We start from the raw sequence: 23,747 nt of genomic DNA, 5'->3' as shown, positions 1-23,747 counted from the left end.
GGCGAGTATCCCAGCTTTGGAATACGACAGTTACTCAGGGTATTCTGTCTTGTTGCCGACAACGGTACCGATAGGGGAATAGTCATTCCCCTGCCGGTTACATCATTACCGGCATAGGAAGTTCGGCTTCCTTCCTTCCCCCTGAGTGCTGCCAGCCCCGGCGACCTTATCTTCTGTCATCGCCATCGAGTAGTGTACTCCGGCTTGACTTGGATAGTGTTTTCTGTCAATCTTCTTTGCCGGCAAGTATCCCGGCTTTGAAATACGACAGTAACTCAGGGTATTCTGTCTTGTTGCCGGCAACGGTACATTGCAAGGCGACATGCCGAAAACAGCGATCACTTACAATTGTTACATCAGGTAATTAAGCTATACATATACTAAACATACAGTATATTTCAATAACATACACTACAGTATTAGTGAGCATTGTCAGATAGGAACTACTGTGTTTTGTTGTCATAACATGTACGTAAAAATTTGGTGATGATTCGCATTATTTGTACCATGGTGTTACTGTATACTGTACATACATACGTACAGTACACTTGTGTACTCATACATTAATACATCACTTACAGTATACTGTGATAGAAACCAAGTAAAAACAATATAGTGCAGGACAGTGAGTTAGCTTGTGTGTTAGTTCACTGCACATAGGCAATGGGTAGTGAGTTAGTAGCTTATGAGTTGACCGACTTTGTTCCTACGGGCTGCAGTGTTGCAAGAAGTTGTACCAGGCCACAAGGGCAAGGCAATTTACAAGCAAGCAAGTTCACCAACACTAGGGCACCAAGCATTCGTGGATTCTTGCTTTCTGCACCTGTTCATGTAACCTAACCACGTAAATAAGGAGGGCTGACTGTGTCTAATTACTCAGTGATAAGGAACTTTGCAGCCAATCATCAGCATGCGATAGGGCATCTTGATACAGTACTCGTAACAGTGCTAAGAGTGGTCCAAGGTAGTCATTTGTTCCAGTTCCTAACTGTACGAGCACATGGGAATTTCCCATAATGTGGATTAGCCATGCAGGGAAGGAACAAGTGACAGGTGATCTTGGGCATGCGTGAGTGCTTGAGTCTATGGTGATCCAGGGGGGCACAAGGTAAACAATCACAAGGTGACCGATCTTACAGAACTCCTACAGACAGATCTGCTCGACTCAGACAAATTGTAATTCTTCTTTCAATTGAGGGCAGAAGCAACAGAAGCAGAGGAGAAGGATGAACAGCTAGGAAGAGGAGAGTACACAGTTATTCTGGTCAGTCTTCAGGATTGAGGTCTTAGAGGTCAACAATGATGATATTGCAGAGGGAGAGGCCCCTGGTTCTTCAGCAACAGAGGATATCACATCAAAAGACACTACGTCGACGAGCGCTTCCACAGGAGATGGGAAAGACAAAGCAGGGAAGCCTTAATAGTCCTGGCAGCTTCCAAAACCTTCAGAAGCTTTCCCATCAACAGAGCACTAACAGTGCTTTAGGAGGGCCACAACGTATTCAAGTTTAGGTCATCGTCATTAATATTGGTCGGTACAGAGGCAGACAATTCTCTAGGTAAGAGGAGGAGAGTACTGTATTACCTTTACTAGGGGACGGTGATACTTCTGCTCTCCCTCAGGAACACTGAGTGCGAGTCGAGGTATTCTCCCCTCCACCCATTTGTCCAGCAGACCCAGCCCTGAAGGAATTTGAGGGAGACACAACAGGTCGAGTGGTGCCAGAAGAAAAGAGATATAGAAGTTCTTCAGCATTAGCTTAGGGGCAACCATCTTTGATATCAAAGAATCTCTCTTAGCCTTCTTCTTCCTCTTCTTGACCACAACTTACACTTGCCACTAGGGAATGGCTGTGAAGTCATGCCCTTGGCAAAAAATACAGATGGTGAAGATCAACAGCAGGTTTTAACATACACCTGCCACACTTACTCCCAGGATTACCTGGAAACAATTTTATAACTGCGCACTTTTCCATTTCACTAAAAAGATACAAGAAAAAGAACAGCCAAGAAAGAGGAGGCAGCATGAGTACTTCTGTACAGCAAGTGAAAAGTGAGTCTCTAGCAAACTGTCAGGTGGGCAGGATTTACAGGCCACTCACCAATAGCTAGCTCTTTTAAACATTAACAGTGGTTCCAGCTTTGCTGAAGTCATACTCTTATCAAAGGACGATAATTTGTTCCCTGAAGGGACAAACTTAAGCTCTGTAGAGTTTAACAAGTCGGGCCAGATGTACGGTAAAATTTTTATAAAATTGGCTACAAGTTAGATTTTGCTTTAAGTTAGATTGGACTTAACACATTTTACTCACCTGTAAGCTTTCAGAAGTGTTGACATCACATTGAAGGGACAGCATGATTTTTTTAGTAAAGTATTGCACTTTCCTTAATACAGCACCTCATTACAGTCTTTTCCTTGATTGCAGGACAATAACATATCATAAGCTAATTCTTTTACTTCATCTCACTCATATCATAAACCTGCAATAAGGAAAATTATATTAGTACAGAAGAATCAAATATATTGTGGGTGAATCTCATATCCTAATCAATTCGATGCAAACAATTGTAGATTTATACACCACCAAATTTCTCCATTTAAAAAATATACAAAAGTTACAGAACTGCATTTACAGTACTGTACACTATTAAACATCTACTCACATGTAAATGTACACACAAACATTATCCCCAACTTATAACAAACTTGACTTGCAATGAAACACATTTACCACAAACCTACCTTCCAAATAAAAGTATTCAAATAGTCTAAAAAATCACAAATTTTAAAAGCAATTTGTATATTTCATAACTATAAAAACCAGCGTCTATCAATAGGAATACGAATTCATCGAAGCTGGAACAGCCATTGAATTCAAAATGGTAGTTATCACTAAAAATGGCGAGTGAAGGTAAGGCCTCCATCCATCCAACTGTCAGTCTACAAGACAAGCACTTCTGACCTTCAGGTCTGGGATTTGCAGGGTGGCTGAGATGAGAAGTGTAACTTGAGAACCCAGGTTTGTATAGTTAGGAAAAATGTTATTTTCCTTAGTAAAATAAATTTTTGAATATACTTACCCGATGATCATGTAGCTGTCAACTCTGTTGCCCGACAGAAAAAACCTAAGGTCGGGATACGCCAGCGATCGCTATACAGGTGGGGGTGTACACAACAGCGCCATCTGTCGAGTAGGTACTCAGGTACTTCTTGTCAACAAGAACCAATTTTCTCCTCGGTCCACTGGGTCTCTATGGGGAGGAAGGGAGGGTCCTTAAATTCATGATCATCGGGTAAGTATATTCAAAAATTTATTTTACTAAGGAAAATAACATTTTTCAATATTAATCTTACCCGATGATCATGTAGCTGATTCACACCCAGGGGGGTGGGTGGAGACCAGCATACATGTTAACATTAGAAGCTAAATATCCCGTATTTCATTTTAGCAGTTATTCAAAATAACAAACATAAAATAAATAAGTACCTGGTAAGGAAGTCGACTTGAACCATTACTCTGCCTTTTTAAGTACGTCTTCCTTACTGAGCCTAGCGATCCTCTTAGGATGCTGAGCGACTCCTAGGTGCTGAAGTATGAAGGGCTGCAACCCATACTAAAGGACCTCATCACAACCTCTAATCTAGGCGCTTCTCAAGAAAGAATTTGACCACCCGCCAAATCAACCAGGATGCGGAAGGCTTCTTAGCCTTCCGTACAACCCAAAAACAACAATAAAAAGCATTTCAAGAGAAAGATTAAAAAAGGTTATGGGATTATGGGAATGTAGTGGTTGAGCCCTCACCTACTACTGCACTCGCTGCTACGAATGGTCCCAGGGTGTAGCAGTTCTCGTAAAGAGACTGGACATCTTTAAGGTAAAATGATGCGAACACTGACTTGCTTCTCCAATAGGTTGCATCCATTACACTCTGCAGAGAACGGTTCTGTTTGAAGGCCACTGAAGTAGCGACAGCTCTAACTTCATGTGTCCTTACCTTCAGCAAAGCATGGTCTTCTTCCTTCAGATGAGAATGGGCCTCTCTAATCAAAAGCCTGATGTAATAAGAAACTGCGTTCTTAGACATCGGTAAAGCAGGTTTCTTAATAGAACACCATAAAGCTTCTGATTGTCCTCGTAATGGCTTTGTACGTCTTAAATAGTACTTAAGAGCTCTTACTGGGCATAGTACTCTCTCTTGTTCGTTACCAACCAAGTTGGACAGGCTTGGGATCTCGAACGACTTGGGCCAAGGACGAGAAGGAAGCTCGTTTTTAGCTAAAAAACCAAGCTGTAAGGAACATGTAGCCGTTTCAGATGTAAAACCTATGTTCCTGCTGAAGGCGTGAATCTCACTGACTCTTTTAGCTGTTGCCAAGCAAACGAGGAAAAGAGTCTTTAATGTGAGATCCTTAAAAGAGGCTGATTGAAGCGGTTCGAACCTTGCTGACATCAGGAACCTTAAAACCACGTCTAGGTTCCAGCCTGGTGTGGATAACCGACGCTCCTTTGAGGTCTCAAAAGACTTAAGGAGGTCCTGTAGATCTTTGTTGGTGGAAAGATCTAAGCCTCTGTGGCGGAAGACTGCTGCCAACATGCTTCTGTAACCTTTGATCGTAGGAGCTGATAGGGATCTTACATTCCTTAGATGTAAAAGGAAGTCAGCTATCTGCGTTACAGAGGTACTGGTTGAGGAAACTGAATTCGCCTTGCACCAGCTTCGGAAGACTTCCCATTTAGACTGGTAGACCTTGAGAGTGGATGTCCTCCTTGCTCTGGCAATCGCTCTGGCTGCCTCCTTCGAAAAGCCTCTAGCTCTTGAGAGTCTTTCGATAGTCTGAAGGCAGTCAGACGAAGAGCGTGGAGGCTTGGGTGTACCTTCTTTACGTGCGGCTGACGCAGAAGGTCCACTCTTAGAGGAAGAGTCCTGGGAACGTCCACTAGCCATTGCAGTACCTCGGTGAACCATTCTCTCGCGGGCCAGAGGGGAGCAACCAACGTCAACCGTGTCCCTTTGTGAGAGGCGAACTTCTGCAGTACCTTGTTGACAATCTTGAACGGAGGGAACGCATACAGGTCTAGATGGGACCAATCCAGAAGAAAGGCATCCACGTGAACTGCTGCTGGGTCCGGAATCGGTGAGCAATAATTCGGGAGCCTCTTGGTCATCGAGGTAGCGAACAGATCTATGGTGGGCTGACCCCACAGGGCCCATAGTCTGCTGCAAACATTCTTGTGAAGGGTCCACTCTGTGGGGATGACCTGACCCTTCCGGCTGAGGCGATCTGCCATGACATTCATGTCGCCTTGAATGAACCTCGTTACCAGCGAAATCTTTCGATCTCTTGACCAGGTGAGGAGGTCCCTTGCGATCTCGAACAACTTCCTCGAATGAGTCCCTCCTTGCTTGGAGATGTACGCCAAGGCAGTAGTGTTGTCGGAGTTCACCTCCACCACCTTGCCTAGAAGGAGGGACTTGAAGTTTCTCAAGGCCAGATGAACTGCCAATAGCTCCTTGCAGTTGATGTGAAGTGTTCCTTGCTCCGGATTCCACGTGCCCGAGCATTCCCGTCCGTCCAGTGTCGCACCCCAGCCCGTGTCCGATGCGTCCGAGAAGAGAAGGTGGTCGGGGGTCTGAACAGCCAATGGTAGACCTTCCTTGAGAAGAATGCTGTTCTTCCACCACGTCAGCGCAGACCTCATCTCTTCGGATATAGGAACTGAGACCGCTTCTAGCGTCATGTCCTTTCTCCAGTGAGCAGCTAGATGATACTGAAGGGGGCGGAGGTGGAGTCTCCCTAACGCGATGAACTGGGCCAGCGATGAAAGTGTCCCTGTTAGACTCATCCACTGCCTGACTGAACATCGGTTCCTTCTCAGCATGCTCTGGATGCATTCTAGGGCTTGACTGATTCTGGGGGCCGACGGAAAAGCCCGAAAAACTCGACTCTGAATCTCCATACCTAGATAGACAATGGTTTGGGATGGGACGAGTTGGGACTTCTCTATATTGACCAGGAGACCCAATTCCTTGGTCAGATCCATAGTCCATCTGAGATTCTCCAGACAGCGACGACTTGACGGAGCTCTTAAAAGCCAGTCGTCCAAATAGAGGGAGGCTCTGATGTCTGCCAAGTGAAGGAATTTGGCAATATTCCTCATCAGTTTGGTAAACACAAGAGGTGCCGTGCTTAGGCCAAAGCACAGGGCTTGGAACTGGTAAACGACCTTTCCAAAGACGAACCTTAGGAAAGGTTGGGAGTCTGGATGGACGGGGACATGAAAGTACGCGTCTTTTAGGTCCAACGAGACCATCCAGTCTTCCTTCCTGACCGATGCTAGCACCGACTTCGTCGTCTCCATTGTGAACGTCTGCTTGGTGACAAAAGCATTGAGAGCACTGACGTCCAGCACCGGTCTCCAGCCTCCTGTCTTCTTCGCTACCAGGAAGAGACGGTTGTAGAAGCCCGGGGATTGATGGTCCCGGACTATGACTACCGCTCCCTTTTGTAGCAAGAGAGACACCTCTTGCTGCAAAGCTAGCCTCTTGTCCTCCTCCTTGTAGTTGGGAGAGAGGTTGATGGGAGTAGTTGCTAGAGGGGGATTGCGCCAGAACGGAATCCTGTACCCCTCTCTTAGCAACTTCACAGACTGAGCGTCTGCACCTCTGCTCTCCCAAGCCTGCCAGTAGTTCTTGAGCCTGGCTCCCACTGCTGTCTGGAGAGGTAGGCAGTCAGATTCTGCCTTTTGAGGACTTGGAACCCTTCTTCCTTTTGCCACGATGACTGTCGGCACGGGTACCTCCTCTGCTGGAGGTTCTGCCAGGAAAGGGCGGGATGAACCTAGATGCTGGTGTGTCCATCCTAGGTCTAGGCACGGAAGGTAAAGCTGTGACTTTACGTGCGGAAGAAGCCACCAGGTCATGGGTATCCTTCTGGATCAACGAGGCAGCAATCCCCTTGATCAGCTCTTCCGGAAAGAGACACTTGGAAAGCGGAGCAAACATCAACTCCGACTTCTGGCATGGTGTGATCCCGCAGACAAGAAGGAGCAAAGGTGATCTCTCTTCTTAAGCACTCCAGACACGTACGAAGCCGCAAGCTCACCAGACCCATCCCGAATGGCTTTGTCCATGCTAGACATGATAAGCATGGCAGAGTCCTTATCCGAAGGGGAGGTCTTTCTGCTTAACGCTCCCAAACACCAGTCGAGGAAGTTGAAGATCTCAAAAGCACGAAAAACTCCCTTCAACAGATGGTCCATGTCAGAAAAGGACCAGCAAATCTTAGATCGTCTCATAGCCAGCCTGCGGGGAGAGTCAACCAGACTTGAGAAGTCGCCCTGGGCAGAGGCAGGAACTCCCAAGCCGGGTTCCTCTCCCGTGGCATACCAGACGCTAGATTTGGAAGCAAGCTTGGTAGGCGGAAAGATGAAGGCAGTCTTCCCCAGTTGCTTCTTGGACTGCAACCACTCTCCCAGTACCCTCAAAGCTCTCTTGGATGAGCGCGCGAGTACGAGTTTCGTAAAGGCAGGAGCTGCTGACTGCATGCCTAAAGCGAACTCGGAGGGAGGTGAGCGCGGGGTTGCAGACACAAACTGTTCCGGATACAGTTCCCTAAACAGGGCAAGGACTTTCCTAAAGTCTAAGGAGGGAGGCGTAGACTTGGGTTCTTCTATGTCGGAGTGCGGATCGTCCAAATGCGCAGCTTCGTCGTCATCAGATACTCCATCATCCGAAAGCTGAGGAGGAAGTGGCAAAGGTGGAGCAGAAAGCTGAACGGCTGGATCAGGCAGCACGGGTGCATGCGTAGCTGCACTGGATCCAACATCATGCCGCTGCTGGTCAGTCTGCGAGCTGGCAACAACAAAAGCGGAGTGCTGGTGCGTGGGAGGGACTGCCGTGGGTTGCGGAGACTGCCGCATTGCGTCAAAACACGGCAGCTTGACAGCACCTTCCCACTGCTGATGCGGTAGCTCACGCATGTCAACGGAGGGTTCCGCATGAACATGCGTCTGGCAGGGTCGACTGCGCATCGGTGGTGGAGCTCTCACAGGTGGAGTGTGGGAGCAGGCAGCCGCAGTATCTGCTGAGCGCACAACCGTGGCAGGTTGTAGGTTAACAGGTGCAGTGTCAACCTTCTCAGCACGATACTCCTGCATGAAGGAAGCAAGCTGAGACTGCATAGTCTGCAGCATGGACCACTTAGGGTCTACCGTGGTTGGTGCGGCAACAGACGGAGTGATTGCCTGCTGCGGAACCACTCTACCTCTCTTGGGAGGTGTGCAGTCTTCGGAAGACTGCGGCGAGTCCGAACTGACCCAGTGGCTACACCTGGGCCGTTGGACTCGCTCGGAAGGGACCTTGCGCTTGAGAGGTCGTGAGACCTTGGTCCAACGTTTCTTCCTAGAAACTTCTTCCACAGACGAGGAATGAATGGGCTCACTCGTCTGTTTGTGGATGGGACGATCTCTGACAGATACGTCCGCAACCACTGAGGGTACATCCGTACGCTGATCAAGGCCTGTCAAACCCTTTGGTCCTTCGACATTGCTTCTCCCCTGGGCTCGGGAGCTTGCAAGAGGTCCCGGACTGGGAGGACGACTGGCACGAACAGATGCACCCTCATGCGCGACACTGACACTTCTCACCGCACTTGCACTCACTACACTTCCCACTGTACTTTTCGCTTTCAACTCTTTGACATCGGCCAAAAGTTGATTCCGGTCATTAGCTAATGACTCCACTCTGTCACCAAGAGCCTGAATGGCACGCATCATGTCCGCCATGGAGGGTTGAGCACTAGTAGCAGGGTCGGGAGTCACCACTACAGGGGAAGGAATAGGTTGAGGGGCATGGGGAGAGGAAAAATCAAACGAGCGAGAAGAACTCCTCCTGATCCTATCCTTCTCTAGCCTACGTGCATTCTTTAGGAATTCATTAAAATCGAATTCCGAAAGCCCAGCGCATTCCTCACATCGATCTTCCAATTGACAGGATTTACCCCTACAATTGGAACAAACGGTGTGAGGATCTATAGAGGCCTTCGGAAGACGCCTAGAACAGTCCCTAGCGCTACACTGCCTGTACTTAGGGACTTGAGAATGGTCAGACATCTTGAATTCTTGAATTAGCCAAAGGGGGGAATCCAAAATCTAGCAAAGTTCATCAACAATTAATCCAAATCTAATCAAAAAGCTTGATAAGCTAATGATAATAGTTCCTGAATAGCGAAAGCTAAAATCTAGAGCGAATACATCACCAAATGCGTGAAAACAACTCCAGAAACAACAGCGTATCCAAGTAGGTCTTGCCGGTGGCACGACAGAGGAAAAATTGGTTCTTGTTGACAAGAAGTACCTGAGTACCTACTCGACAGATGGCGCTGTTGTGTACACCCCCACCTGTATAGCGATCGCTGGCGTATCCCGACCTTAGGTTTTTTCTGTCGGGCAACAGAGTTGACAGCTACATGATCATCAGGTAAGATTAATATTGAAAATTACAAATTACTGCACTATGAATATTTGTGATTTGTTTCTAAATAAATACAAACCATCATCCTTTCATAAGAGATTCATCCTTATGAGGAAGTTCCTATGAATAAAATTCCAGGCTAATTCATCTATTCTGGGACTTGCCAGAGCACCTGGTTCTGTACAAGAGTAAAGGTGGTGACTACTGTCAACCTGCTAAGAGTCTAAGAAAGGAGATTCCATAGGGTTAGCTTACACCCATACAATAAATAAGTAATAATCAATCTCAGGAGAACCCATAACTTGTATGGGATATATTGTTCGAATGAATTTGTAGCTATTAAAAGAAATGGGTTTGGATACCTTTTATCCATCCTACTCCTCGTTCAGGAGGATGTGGGATATAATTTTCAACAGATCCTGGTGTAAAGAAAGGCTGCTTGGTTATGAAACTCACAGGCATCTAGCATTTGGTCCAGATCATAACCGCCATAACTGCTACACCCATGAGAGGGGAAGAAAGATTAGAAGGATAGTCATTTTCTAATAGGCTTATTTCAAAACCGCAATCTTAGATGGGATACATCTCGTCTCGTGAGACAGCTAGGATGGCTTCTTAACTTATTGAGTTTCTACCACAGGACAAAGAGTTAAGGTATCCAAAGACTTGTGGGTATACTACTGCAAGTAGTGAAAGGTAATCTCCTGCATTAATGCCAAAGCAAATGACAGGTTCTCTCTGAGTGCTAAGGAAGACCAAAATCCTAACTTTATGAGCCCTTGCCTGAGTGGGACCTCCAATCCCTTTACTGGCTGAGGGATAGACATAATAATGGTCTTACAAAGCTAGAATGAAACAGTGTTTTTGGATATCTTTGGATATCTTTCCCTTTATCCTGCTGATGCTCAGAAAACTCTTTGGAACTCAGGTATGAAAAACTTGGATCTTGACCATAAACCCAGAAACAAACTATAGGAGACCTCCTTGTATCCTTCAGCGTGGCTAGTGACATAAAAGATGGCAAAAGCTCACCAACTCACTTCACCAAAGCTAAGGCTAGCCGAGACTGTTTAAAACAAGAGATCTTTGTTTAATGCACTTCTTGGAGTCTCGCATTGGCCACACATAAGAAACTTGAGAAAATAGGTCACAACTCATTACAAGCCCTGAAATCATGGGGTGAGCACAACTGTTTGAAGCTCTCATGAGCATGAACAAATTCCCCAAGGAGCAGAGGTCATGTTCATTAATCAGAAGAATGTGCTCATGGTTGAGGAGTAGCCTTTCTCAGACACGTCTGACAGGCACTTTTCTTTTCTAGGTGAAGAGAGGGATGAGGAAGTCCATAATCTGTGCTAGAAATGCTCTGACCAGAGAAGTACACTTTCAATAAAACCAATAACAAAAAAATTATGCACTTTCTTTGATAGACAGCTGCAAAAGACAGTTGTAGGTACAATAACATCTGAGCTATCCCTCTAAAAACATTACCCTCGAAGGAGACACTGTGTCGACTCTTAACTATAAAGTACAAGCCTCTTCACAGATTGGAAGTATTTCTAAAGGTGTGGCTAACAGAGAAGAATGCTACGATAGTAGGGTTATTACTCATCAACATTGAGTACCCTAACTAGTTAGTTAGAAAGTTTACAGAGCTAGGAACACTGCTCACATTTCCAACAGGATGATATGTGGGAGCTTTTCACTGAGGACCACACCACTGAAGTGACTTGGTCCCTCAGGTGTGTGCTTTAACACTACTTGGATGTGTCCATGAACATAAGTATCTCTGGAGGTGGGGAGTTGAATGAAACTACTTACATTCAGCCACCAAATAAAAAATCATCCTGTACCTCCAGCTCCCCTGGAACAAGATGGGATGAGATCAGAAGCTGCCAACCCGTGGCGCTTCAGACACCAATGTGATTGATGGTTGAGATATTTGTGTTAAAAAAAGTTTTTCCAACAAGGAAAGATGTATCATATGAAATTGCAACAGCCGAGTTGCAAGTTCTTGTTTAAAGAATGGTTGTACTACCTTTCTGAGCCAGCTGACGTGATCTTCTAAAGGGAAGACTCTAGGTGCTGTTGTGTCAGCATGCTCAGGTATTTCATAATCTGCTTAAGATTGTGACTCAAATTTTCCTAATTTCCCCCGATGCCCAGATTGCAACAAAAGGAGAGTAATCAATCTCAAACCTAATGCAACTGTCCAATAAGAAAGCCAGAACCATCTAGTCATATCCCGTTCAAGTGGGCCCAAGCCGAGACCACAGTGAACACTCGCACGAACTCTTGGGGATCAGTGAACAGTCTGAAGCAAGAGATTTTTAACTGGTACACTATTCCCTCAAGGTTGAAGTGAGGGAATACACAACCTCAAGATCCATCAAGCTCATGAACTCTTCCTCTCTAAAAGCAGAATGTACAGTACTTGCTGTTGCCATACTGAATGATGTTTCATGGACAAACATGTTCAGCAGTGCGTTTGATGACTGGTCTCCAGCCCCCGATCAACTTCACCAGGAAGAGCCGACTGCATAAACCCTGAGAACTGCCTCAAATGACTTTGATTACATTAATCTCCTCCACTGCTTACATATCTGCCAGAGCTTCCAGCAATTTCAGAAGGTAACTCTAGAATGCCATCAGTGCAAGTGATGGAAGTTCGAAGATCTTAAAAGGGTAAGCGGTATCTGCACTGAAGGGCTTCTTACAACCAACTGCTCTCCTCCATGTCACTTTCCTATTGTCCTATGGCATGGCAGGTATCTTCCTACCAATAGCAGTTGAATGTAAGGACTGCCAACTTCAGCGTTCCCTTCTCATCTACACCCCTCTTGCATTGGCCAGGTCAGGGACAAAAAGGTGTAGCAACCTTACCTTTACCTTTTTCAAGAGGATGAAGCAGCTGAAGGTCCCAATCAGGCTTTGGAGGTTGCCAGAGCTTTCTTCAAAGCCAATACTAATGTCAGAGACCAAGGTCTTGCCACAACCCCCTTTAAGGGGTCTGGATCTTTTAAGGTAATACATAATGGATGAGGGAGTCATGCTAGCCTTCTACCACTGCTTCTATGTTTTTCTGAGGAAAGAGACATATCCTCCAGCATGTACTTGTCTGGAGAGCCAGGAAACGCCAGGAAACTTGCTGTACTGTACTTTGACAAATTTTCAGTAATGGCAAAGTAGGTAATTGCATTCCACCTCCATTTAATTCAGGAAGCCCCTGGAAGTTGGCCATGGAAGAGGATTTCATGGTAGCAGACTCAAAGACTGAAAAGACTGTGCCTTCTATCTTCAGTCTTTCAACAGGAAATCCTCAAATCAAGGCAGATATTACGGGATCAATTGGAAGTAAAGACATGCTCCCCCCAGATGTTTACTAAATCTTCTTTGTCAGGAGAGTGCAGGATGCAGAATCTTACTTGACTTGCAAGACAACAGTGTACTCTTAAGCCTGGAGGTCAGAGAATTCCTCTGTCCATGACCAAGCCAGCAGTTCTAACCAAAGTCATTCCAGTTAGGTCTCTTGAACCTTGAGGGGCACCAAGGTGCCAACCAATGGCAGTAGATCTCATTCTCCAAGTTCACTGCACTCACAAATGAGTGTAAGAACATCAACAAACAAACAGTTAGTCTCAGGGTTCTCTAGTTTCCTTGGCACCCCACCAAATTTGGGCATCCTCGACATGTTGAAAACTTGGAACTCATCAATCACCTTAGATGACAGTTCTTTCCTCAAAGGAAAGCATCATCATAACCGAGAACAGAACCAGAAGTTTAAACTGAATATTTTTCTTTAGATTTTTGTCTAGCTAGACACAGGCTCTTGTATAAAATTCCAAAAAAGTTTAAAGAGGTGCCAAATCAGCTATCTGCTTCCCCTTCAGAAACAGAACATCCATTGGCACTCGCACCCTCAAAGGCATGAAGTACAGTACAGCATAATTTAGTCTCTGTGGTATGTGTTGGTGAGCACAGTATTGGGCAGCATGCAGCCACATTGTGTACACAGCAGTCCCCAGGAGGTGAAGGACCTTGTTGCGCTATGACAAATACACAGTGGAATGTTTCTGTGCTCCCAAGAGCACTGAGAGCAGTCCTGGGTGGCCAGCTATTCTTGATCCCAGTCATACACGCACAAGGACTGGCCATGTGCTGAAAGAACAGGTGATCTCGTTTCCCACTGCACGATTGTGAGGGAGCATATCCAGCGGCCTAAAAAATCACGAGGAGAATGACCCTGAAACTATCAAAACACACACTGACCAACCCCCCGATGACCAATAGTAGGAGTGTCTGGGTCCCTGTCAATACCACAAGTTATTTCTCTCACATACAAGTAGAGAAATCAGTCAAGTACAGGAAAAGGGGGCAGAAGGGTTAACCACTTCATTCCAACCAACAGTCCACATGCTCAGTCTGGTACTAGACCGAACAGCAGTAAACCCGGAATGTAAACATTCCCTGTCTAGGTTGGTTCTCTACAGTATACTGTACTACACAGTCTCTCTCACTCGTAAGTGGGGAGAGATTGGTCGAGTCTTTCACAACTCCTGTCAATTAGTCTTCCTCAACTTCAATAAATTCTTCTTATTTTTCTTAAAAGTAGCAGAAACTGAAAATCTGTTGAAGACTAGGCAGACAAAGAGGAAGAATATCTAGTAAAGGTGGAAAAGTGCAAATGCTTCTTGTCACCATTCAAATACACTCCTTCGGAAGAAGAGGTCACAGAGGCCTCTTCAAAATCAGCAGAGATCCCATCTGCAGGTGAAATGCCCTTCAACGACTCCACAGGGCAGCCTCAAAAGTTCTGGCAGTAGCAAAAATCTAATCCCACCAACAGAGCACCAGCAATGGCCAAAAAAGCCCAGATTCCGTGGATTCAGGTCGTTGTAAGACTGTATGTAACAAAGCGATGACTGCGAACAGTCCTGTATTAGCAAAATGCACAAGGATGATTAGGATTAAAGGCAAGTTTGCAAATAAATTACATATCATTGTTCCTTTCACTTGATTTATCCAAGTTTACCCTGACACAGCCTTATATCTCCACACTTATACTGTATCTGAAAAGAGAAAGAAAAAATATATAACAGACAAAATTTGAGAACCAACAAGAAGGTGTATATGCTGCTTGCAACCAAGCTTAAAAGGCTAGTCTTGCATACTGATGGGTGGCGCTTACTGCCCCCTGGTAGCTATAACTACAGTATCTCATTAAATTCTTACGGCTATTCCAATATCGCTGGTCATACTTCTATTGAAGAGGGTTGATTTGGATTCATGTAGGAACAAATACAATAATTTGTCAATTATTCCTTCACAAATGGAAACAATCATCCATTAACAGGAGACTCATTTTTAAGGGGGAGGAAGTCGATATGAACCAAACAGGCCAATTTAACTTTCCCGGTAAACGACAGAGCACATGGCCTTGTATAGGAGTGAAAGTGATGACTCCTGCTAACCTTTTAACAGCCTGAGCATAGAAATAACAAGGTAGCCCCAGACCTTGAGAATATGGTAATCGGTCGTAGGGAAACGTAGAGTATACCCGTGTAAAAAATTTGTCTAAATGTATACACATCTACAAAATAGATTTAAAATTTGAATATATTCTGTCCATCCTCCACCTCATCTAGAAGAATGGGGAGATGCTTCTTAACAGGTCTTGTCTAAACAGAAAGGTTGCTCTGTTACGGAGTTCAGCTGTATCTGCCATCCGGTCCTAGTTATAATGGCCACGACGGCCTTAAGAGAAGGAGAAAAATGAAGAGTAAAAGACCAGTCAATCTACCTTTCATTTCCCGCATATTTCAAAACTGATATCTTAAACAAGATACATCTCGTCTCAAGAGACAGCTAGGTTAGCTACATAACCTGCTGAGCATCCACTACAAGAACATGGGTACATAACCCAAGGACCTGAGGGTATACACCCACAGGTAGTGGGAGATAAAGGAAATCTGCATTAGCAAACACCTGACTTAATACCTAGCCACTAATAGGTTTTCATCAAGTAATAAGGAGGACTTGATATCCCTAGCCTTGTGAACCTTTTCTTAAGTTAGAACTCCAATCCCTGGGTGACATTTAGGCACAACTAGTGGTGTCATGAAGTTAGAAAGAAAGTATTCTTGGATAAATTTCTCTTTATCCTCCAGGTGCTCAGAAGTCTTTGACCCTCAGGCCTGAAGCCCCGAGTCCATTAAAAATAGTAGCATGGAGTCCTGCGGGACAAAGAAGCCAGTCATTCTGATGCCCTCTGCATCGTTAGCTCCTGGTTCTTGGCCACAAACTCAACTAGCTACGGAGACCTACTTTCATCCTTCGGAATGGCTATTATACTTACATACAAGATGTTAAAGTTCCCTCGGAAGCTCTGTTGGGAGCTGCAGAAGGTCCGGGAACCATCCTGCGTGATGCCATAGCGGAGCTAATAGAGTCATTGATAAGTTCTTGCTTATCCTGACTTGATTGAGGACTTTCTCATCAGACAGAACGTGGGAAAAGTGTACACATCTATGTTGGCCCACCGTTGTTGGAATGCATCTTACCAGAGAGCCTGGAATCCAGAACTGGGGAACAGTAGAGCGGAAGCCTGAATTTCAGGGTCGTTGCAAACAGGGCCAAAGTCGGGGAACCCAGCAAAGTTAGGACTTTGTTTGCTACTAGATGATTCAAAGACCATTCGGAGCCCACTGAGTCGCTCTGCTCAGATTGTCTGCAAGCACATTCCTGTTGCCTGGAATGAAGCAAGCGGATGGGGACACCTTGCTGTCTTCTGTCCATCAGAGTATTTCTACTGATAGATGGTTCTCTAAGAGAATTATATGCTGGTGCCTTTCTGATTCGGACCAAAGAATGGCGATGGTATGGTGTTGCATATGGGCCCACCATCTTCTTTTGATGCATCCAAAAAGAGCATCAATTCCAGGGGGGGACGAGAAGATTGACTTCTTTGCGGAGGTTCTCGTCTGCCACCCACCATCTGAGGTCCGTCAATTCTTCTGACCTCAGATGAACCAGGGTGTCCGGGGAATAGATTTCTTGATTCCTCTTAAGATTCAAGAAGAATCAGTGGACCCATGAGGAAATTACCCCGTAGGGAGGTCAACAATAACCAGGAATTTTTATTGTTGTACCCCTCCCCTATAGGCTAGCAAGTTCCCTTGAATGGAACAAGCGACCTTGACTATCAATGCTCCTCGGTTCATCCTGAGGGGTCAAGAGATTGCGCAGCAAGAAAACATCTCAAGTTGATGCCAAGACATGCAACTGATTGCACACTTCTGCTATGAAGGGGGGGGGAGGATCCTGTCCTCCCTCTAACTACCAACAATCCAGTGGAGGTTGGCTGAGTAAGTAAGATATAGATCGGTAAAACCAGGTAGCCACTACTGCTTATGTTACTGCTGTACAGCGAATCTCCTTAGAGATCACTTTTCGGACAAGAGACCGGTCGGTTACTACCGAACGCACCCAACTACTTCAAAAGGTTAAGATTGAGACGTATCTTCAATCTATTGTTGGACGGGTAATATGTGCACAAGTCCATCCTACGGACCAGCAACACAGACCGGGGAGCCGTACGAACATATGGGAGTAGTCTGAATTATAGTCGTCTCTGGAACTCAGTTGGAGAAAGTTAAAAACATTTGTAACCGAGGTTTTCTCCTTCTCACGAAAGACGAAAAAGTTTGTATTTCTTCGTCTTCGATTGGTAAAATTGGCAGAAGTATTGAATGTTCCCTTCTAGGAAACGGATTCGCTTATGAGAATTTTTCGGTCCAAGTATCTTTTTAAAACCAAGACCTTCGATCAGAAAGAAAGGAAGGAACTGCCTATGAAGATAGAACGCAAATGTAATATGTCTAATTACAGGAAGGTAGAAGAGTAATGTATAACCTGGTTTCCCGTAATGGATATAGCCATTAACACTTAAAACTTATTAGAACGGAGTTCTAATTAGAACGATGACAAAACTTATGCCGAAAAGTAATACAGTACCCCTATAAATAGCGGAGGGTTTGTATTTGCACCGTAACAAATACTGTAACAAATAAAATAAGAGCTTTCATCACATTGTACATTATGATATTGAAAATAATTAACCAAGAGTTTGGGGTCTTTATTTTGCTCGATCAAATAACCTAAGACCAAAGCACCACCGATTAGTTTTTTTGAAATGTCTGGAGGGAGGAGGTTCCTATGGCCGGTGCTAAGATAACAAAAGGAGCAAAACGGGAATTTTTTATCAAAATCTGTAACTTTGTTAATAGCGGTTTCCAAGAGTAGTATAAGGAATTCAAAATAGTGTATTTGCATGGATCTAGGATTTTATACAGTTGGCTGCGACAGGTATAAACCTCCCTATTACTTGTCAAATCGGTTTTCAACTTGAGGAAAATATTGTTTAACTTTGTCTGAAATACAATATTATGAAGTTAGTTTTACAATTTACAAAATATCTTTCAGTGTTACTTTCCCAAGAGTGTTGCTGGTTGGGATGCAAATCAAGGGTTGAGACTTAGTCCTATGACTGGATCTCTCTCCCTCTGGTTACAGCTCCGTTTTTCTTTACCTACACATACACCAAATAGTCTGGCCTATTCTTTCCACATACTCCTCTGTCCTCATACACCTCACAACACTGAGATTACCAAACAATTATTCAACACTCAAGCAGTTAACTACAACAATGTAATTGTTCAGTAGCTACTTTCCTCTTGGTAAGGGTAGAAGAGACTCTTTAGCTGTGGCAAACGGCTCTTCCTGGAGAGGGACACTCCAAAATCAAACCATTGTTCTCCAGTCTTGGGTAGTGCCATAGCCTCTGTACCATGGTCTTCCACTGTCTTGGGGAAGAGTTCTCTTGCTTGAGGATACACTCGAGCACACTATTCTATCTTATTTCTCTTCCTCTTGTTACTTTTAAGATTTTATAGTTTATATATAATAGATTTATTTTAATGTTCTTGTTATTCTTACACTTCTCTTGTAGTTTACGTCCTTATTGCCTTTCCTCCCTGAGCTAATTTCCCTCTTGGAGCCCTTGGGCTTATAGCATTCTGCTTTTCCAACTAGGGTTGTAGCTTCGGAAGTTATAATAATAATAATAATATGTTATTTTGATAATAAAATAAATTTTTGAATATACTTACCCGGTGATTATATAAGCTGCAGCTCTGCTGCTCGACAGAAAACTCTACGGAAAAAATCCGCCAGCGATCGCTATGCAGGTAGGGGGTGTACTTCAACAGCGCCATCTGTCGTGCAGGTACTCAGTACTCATTGTAAACAAAGAACTCAATTTTCTCCTCGGTCCACTGCGTCTCTATTGGGGAGGAAGGGAGGGTCCTTTAATATATAATCACCGGGTAAGTATATTCAAAAATTTATTTTATTATCAAAATAACATTTTTCAATATTTAACTTAGCCGGTGATTATATAAGCTGATTCACACCCAGGGGGGTGGGTAGAGACCAGCAATAAATGTTTACATTATTATAAGCTAAGGATTTTTTTATTTCATTTTAGAAGTTATCAAAATAACAAAAACAAAATAAATAAGTACCTGGTAAGGAAGTCGAATTGAACAATTACTCTGCCTTTTTAAGTACGTCTTCCTTACGGAGCCTCGCGATCCTCTTAGGATGCTGAGCGACCCCTAGGATCTGAAGTATGAAGGGTTGCAACCCATACCACAGGACCTCATCAAAACCTCTAATCTAGGCGCTTCTCAAGAAAAGAATTTGACCACCCGCCAAATCAACCAGGATGCGAAAGGCTTCTTAGCCTTCCGGACAACCCAAAAACAACAATAAAAACATTTCAAGAGAAAGATTAAAAAGGTTATGGAATTAGGGGATTGTAGTGGTTGAGCCCTCACCCACTACTGCACTCGCTGCTACGAATGGTCCCAGGGTGTAGCAGTTCTCGTAAAGAGACTGGACATCTTTAAGATAAAAAGACGCGAACACTGACTTGCTTCTCCAATAGGTTGCGTCCATTATACTTCGCAGAGATCTATTTTGTTTAAAGGCCACTGAAGTTGCGACAGCTCTAACTTCATGTGTCCTTACCTTCAGCAAAGCTTGGTCTTCCTCACTCAGATGTGAATGAGCTTCTCGTATTAACGGTCTGATAAAATAGGATAAAGCATTCTTTGACATAGGCAAAGATGGTTTCTTAACTGAACACCATAAAGCTTCTGACTGTCCTCGTAAAGGTTTAGTTCGTCTTAAATAGAACTTAAGAGCTCTCACAGGGCATAAGACTCTTTCTAGTTCATTTCCAACCATATTCGATAGGCTTGGAATATCGAACGATTTCGGCCAAGGACGAGAGGGTAGCTCGTTTTTGGCTAGAAAACCAAGTTGTAGAGAACATGTAGCCGTTTCAGATGAAAATCCGATGTTCCTGCTGAAGGCGTGAATCTCACTGACTCTTTTAGCTGTGGCTAAGCAAACCAGGAAAAGAGTCTTTAAAGTGAGATCTTTAAAGGAGGCTGATTGTAGAGGCTCGAACCTTTCTGACATGAGGAATCTTAGTACCACGTCTAAATTCCAACCAGGTGTAGCCAAACGACGCTCCTTCGTGGTCTCAAAAGACTTAAGGAGGTCCTGTAGATCTTTGTTGTTGGAAAGATCTAAGCCTCTGTGACGGAAGACTGATGCCAACATGCTTCTGTAACCCTTGATAGTGGGAGCTGAAAGAGATCGTTCTTTCCTCAGGTATAAAAGGAAGTCAGCTATTTGAGTTACAGAGGTACTGGTCGAGGATATAGATACTGACTTGCACCAGTTCCGGAAGACTTCCCACTTCGATTGGTAGACTCTAAGGGTGGATGTCCTCCTTGCTCTAGCAATCGCTCTGGCTGCCTCCTTCGAAAAGCCTCTAGCTCTCGAGAGTCTTTCGATAGTCTGAAGGCAGTCAGACGAAGAGCGTGGAGGCCTTGGTGTACCTTCTTTACGTGTGGCTGACGTAGAAGGTCCACCCTTAGAGGAAGAGTTCTGGGAACGTCCACTAGCCATCGAAGTACCTCGGTGAACCATTCTCTCGCGGGCCAGAGGGGAGCAACTAACGTCAACCTTGTCCCTTCGTGAGAGGCGAACTTCTGCAGTACCTTGTTGACAATCTTGAACGGGGGGAATGCATATAGGTCTAGATGTGACCAATCTAGGAGAAAGGCATCTATATGAACTGCTGCTAGGTCCGGGATTGGTGAGCAATATATTGGGAGCCTCTTGGTCATCGAGGTTGCGAAGAGATCTATGGTAGGCTGGCCCCATGTGGCCCAAAGTCTCTTGCACACATCCTTGTGTAGGGTCCATTCTGTTGGAATGATTTGTCCCTTCCGACTGAGGCAATCTGCCATGACATTCAAGTTGCCTTGGATGAACCTCGTTACTAGTGAAATGCTTAGATCTTTTGACCAGGTGAGGAGGTCCCTTGCGATCTCGTACAACGTCATAGAGTGGGTCCCTCCTTGCTTGGAGATGTACGCCAAAGCCGTGGTGTTGTCCGAGTTCACCTCCACCACTTTGCCTTGAAGGAGAGACTTGAAGCTTTTCAAGGCCAGATGAACTGCCAGTAGCTCCTTGCAGTTGATATGCATTGTCCTTTGACTCGAGTTCCAAGTTCCCGAGCATTCCCGACCGTCTAATGACGCGCCCCAGCCCGTGTCCGATGCGTCCGAGAAGAGAACGTGGTTGGGAGTCTGAACAGCCAGGGGCAGACCCTCTCTGAGGCTGATACTGTCCTTCCACCAAGTCAGGGCAGACTTCATCTTCTCGGAAATGGGGATCGAGACCGCTTCTAGCGTCTTGTCCTTTTTCCAGTAAACAGCTAGGTGAAATTGAAGAGGACGGAGGTGTAGTCTTCCTAACGATATGAACTGTTCCAGGGATGATAGTGTCCCTATCAGACTCATCCACTGCCTGACTGAACATCGTTCCTTCTTCAGCATGTTCTGGATGCATAACTGGGCTTGACTTGTTCTGGGGGCCGACGGAAAAGCCCGAAAAGCTAGACTGTGAATCTCCATCCCTAAATACACAAAAGTTTGGGATGGGACCACTTGAGACTTTTCCATATTGACAAGGAGACCCAATTCCTTGGTCAGATCTAGAGTCCACTTTAGATCCTTCAGACAGCGACGACTGGAAGAAGCTCTTAGAAGCCAGTCGTCCAAATAGAGGGGGGCTCTGATGTCCGCTAAATGAAGGAATTTGGCTATATTCCTCATCAGCCTCGTAAACACAAGAGGAGCTGTGCTTAGGCCAAAGCACAGGGCTTGAAACTGGTAGACGACCTTTTCGTAAACAAATCTCAGGAAAGGTTGGGAGTCTGGGTGGATGGGGACATGGAAGTATGCGTCCCTTAGGTCTAAAGAGACCATCCAGTCTTCCCTTCTGACCGCTGCTAGCACGGACTTTGTGGTCTCCATGGAGAACGTCTGCTTTGTGACAAAGACATTCAGCGCACTGACGTCTAGCACCGGCCTCCACCCTCCTGTCTTCTTTGCCACTAAGAAGAGACGGTTGTAGAAGCCCGGGGTTTGATGGTCCAGGACTTTGACTACCGCTCCCTTTACTAGTAAGAGAGACACCTCCTGTTTCAATGCTCGTCTCTTGTCTTCCTCCCTGTACCTGGGAGAGAGATCGATGGGAGACGTTGCTAGAGGGGGTTTCCGTACAAACGGGATCTTGTACCCCTCTCTGAGCAACTTCACAGATTGTGCATCTGCGCCTCTCTTCTCCCAGGTCTGCCAGAAGTTCTTGAGTCTGGCTCCCACTGCTGTCTGAAGAAGCTGGCAGTCAGACTCTGCCTTTAAAGGACTTGGTTCCTTTCTTCTTCCCACGTCTCCCTTCGGCACGAGCACCTCCTCTGCTGGAGGCTCTGCCACGAAAGGGCGGAATAAATCGGGACGCTGGAGTGTCCATCCTTGGTCTAGCTGACAAGGTAGGCAAAGGGGTGGCTTTGCGGGCAGAGGACGCAACCAGGTCATGTGTGTCCTTCTGTATCAAAGAAGCAGCAATCTCCTTAATCAAGTCCTCTGGAAAAAGGCACTTAGAAAGAGGAGCAAACAGAAGTTCGGATCTTTGACACGGTGTCACTCCAGCTGACAGGAAAGAGCAAAGGTTCTCACGCTTCTTGAGGACTCCTGATACGAACGATGCAGCAAGCTCACTAGACCCGTCACGTATGGCCTTGTCCATGCAGGACATGATGAGCAAGGAAGATTCCTTCTCAGTCGGGGAGATCTTCCTGCTCAAAGCTCCCAGACAACAGTCTAAAAAGTTGAAGACCTCGAAGGCTCTAAATATCCCTTTCAACAGATGGTCTAGGTCCGAAGGTGACCAGCATATCTTAGAGCGTCTCATGGCTAGCCTGCGGGGAGAGTCTACAAGACTTGAGAAGTCGCCCTGGGCAGAGGCAGGAACTCCCAAGCCGAGAACTTCTCCCGTGGCATACCAGACGCTCGATCTGGAAGAGAGTCTAGCAGGGGGAAACGTAAAGGCTGTCTTCCCTAGACTCTTTTTGGACTGCATCCATTCTCCTATTACTCGTAAAGCTCTCTTGGACGAGCGTGCGAGGACGAGTCTAGTAAAGGCAGGCGAGGATGACTGCGTACCTAAAGCAAACTCTGACGGAGGAGAGCGCGGAGCCACAGACACAAACTGGTCCGGAAACATCTCTTTGAAAAGAGCAAGAACTTTTCTAAAGTCCAAAGAGGGTTGCGTGGACTTGGGCTCGTCAAGGTCCGAATGTGGTTCATCAACGTGTGCCGCATCGTCATCATCAGAGAGTCCATCATCCGAGAATTGAGGAGGAAGCGGCAATGGAGTAGGTATCGGCTGGCTAGCTGAGTCCGGTCGCACGGGTGCACGCGTGACTGAACCGGACGCAACGTCATGGAACTGTTGCCCAGTCTGTGAGCTGGCAACAACCATAGCAGCGCGGGGACGCACAGCGTCTACTCCAGACTGTCTAGTCTGATGTGGGAGAGCAGTGGCAACCACACTGGGTTGCGGAGGTTGACGCACCGCGTCAAAACAAAACAACTCTGACGGTTGTTGTACCTCGCGGACGTCAACGGAAGGCTCCGTGCGTCGCTGAACGTCAACATGCGGCTGGCAGGGCACACTGGAACGCATGGGTGGCGGGACTCTCTCAGCTGGAGTGCGCAAGAAGGTCGCCTCAGCGTCCACAGGACGCACAACCGAGTGTGTGGTTGGTTGTAGGCAAGAGGCTGGTGCAGCA

At 45.7% G+C, this 23,747-nt stretch overlaps 1 protein-coding gene across 3 annotated transcripts in view; it reads right to left on the bottom strand.

Annotated features, from left to right (window-relative positions):
• Positions 1–23,747, bottom strand: part of LOC137631762 (uncharacterized) — a 334,578-nt gene that overhangs the window by 221,213 nt on the left and 89,618 nt on the right. For all 3 annotated transcript variants that reach the window (XM_068363705.1, XM_068363704.1, XM_068363706.1), the window contains exon 2: positions 2,313–2,481. In XM_068363705.1, coding sequence (XP_068219806.1) covers positions 2,313–2,357 — 45 coding nt within the window. In that variant the 5' untranslated portion in view covers positions 2,358–2,481. The remainder of the gene's footprint in view (positions 1–2,312; positions 2,482–23,747) is intronic.

This window comes from Palaemon carinicauda, chromosome 40 (genome assembly GCF_036898095.1).
Source record: "Palaemon carinicauda isolate YSFRI2023 chromosome 40, ASM3689809v2, whole genome shotgun sequence".
In the NCBI taxonomy this organism is placed as follows: Eukaryota; Metazoa; Arthropoda; class Malacostraca; order Decapoda; family Palaemonidae; genus Palaemon; species Palaemon carinicauda.
The sequence above is the reverse complement of the archived record's forward strand: the minus strand, read 5'-3'. Positions and strand labels throughout refer to the sequence as shown.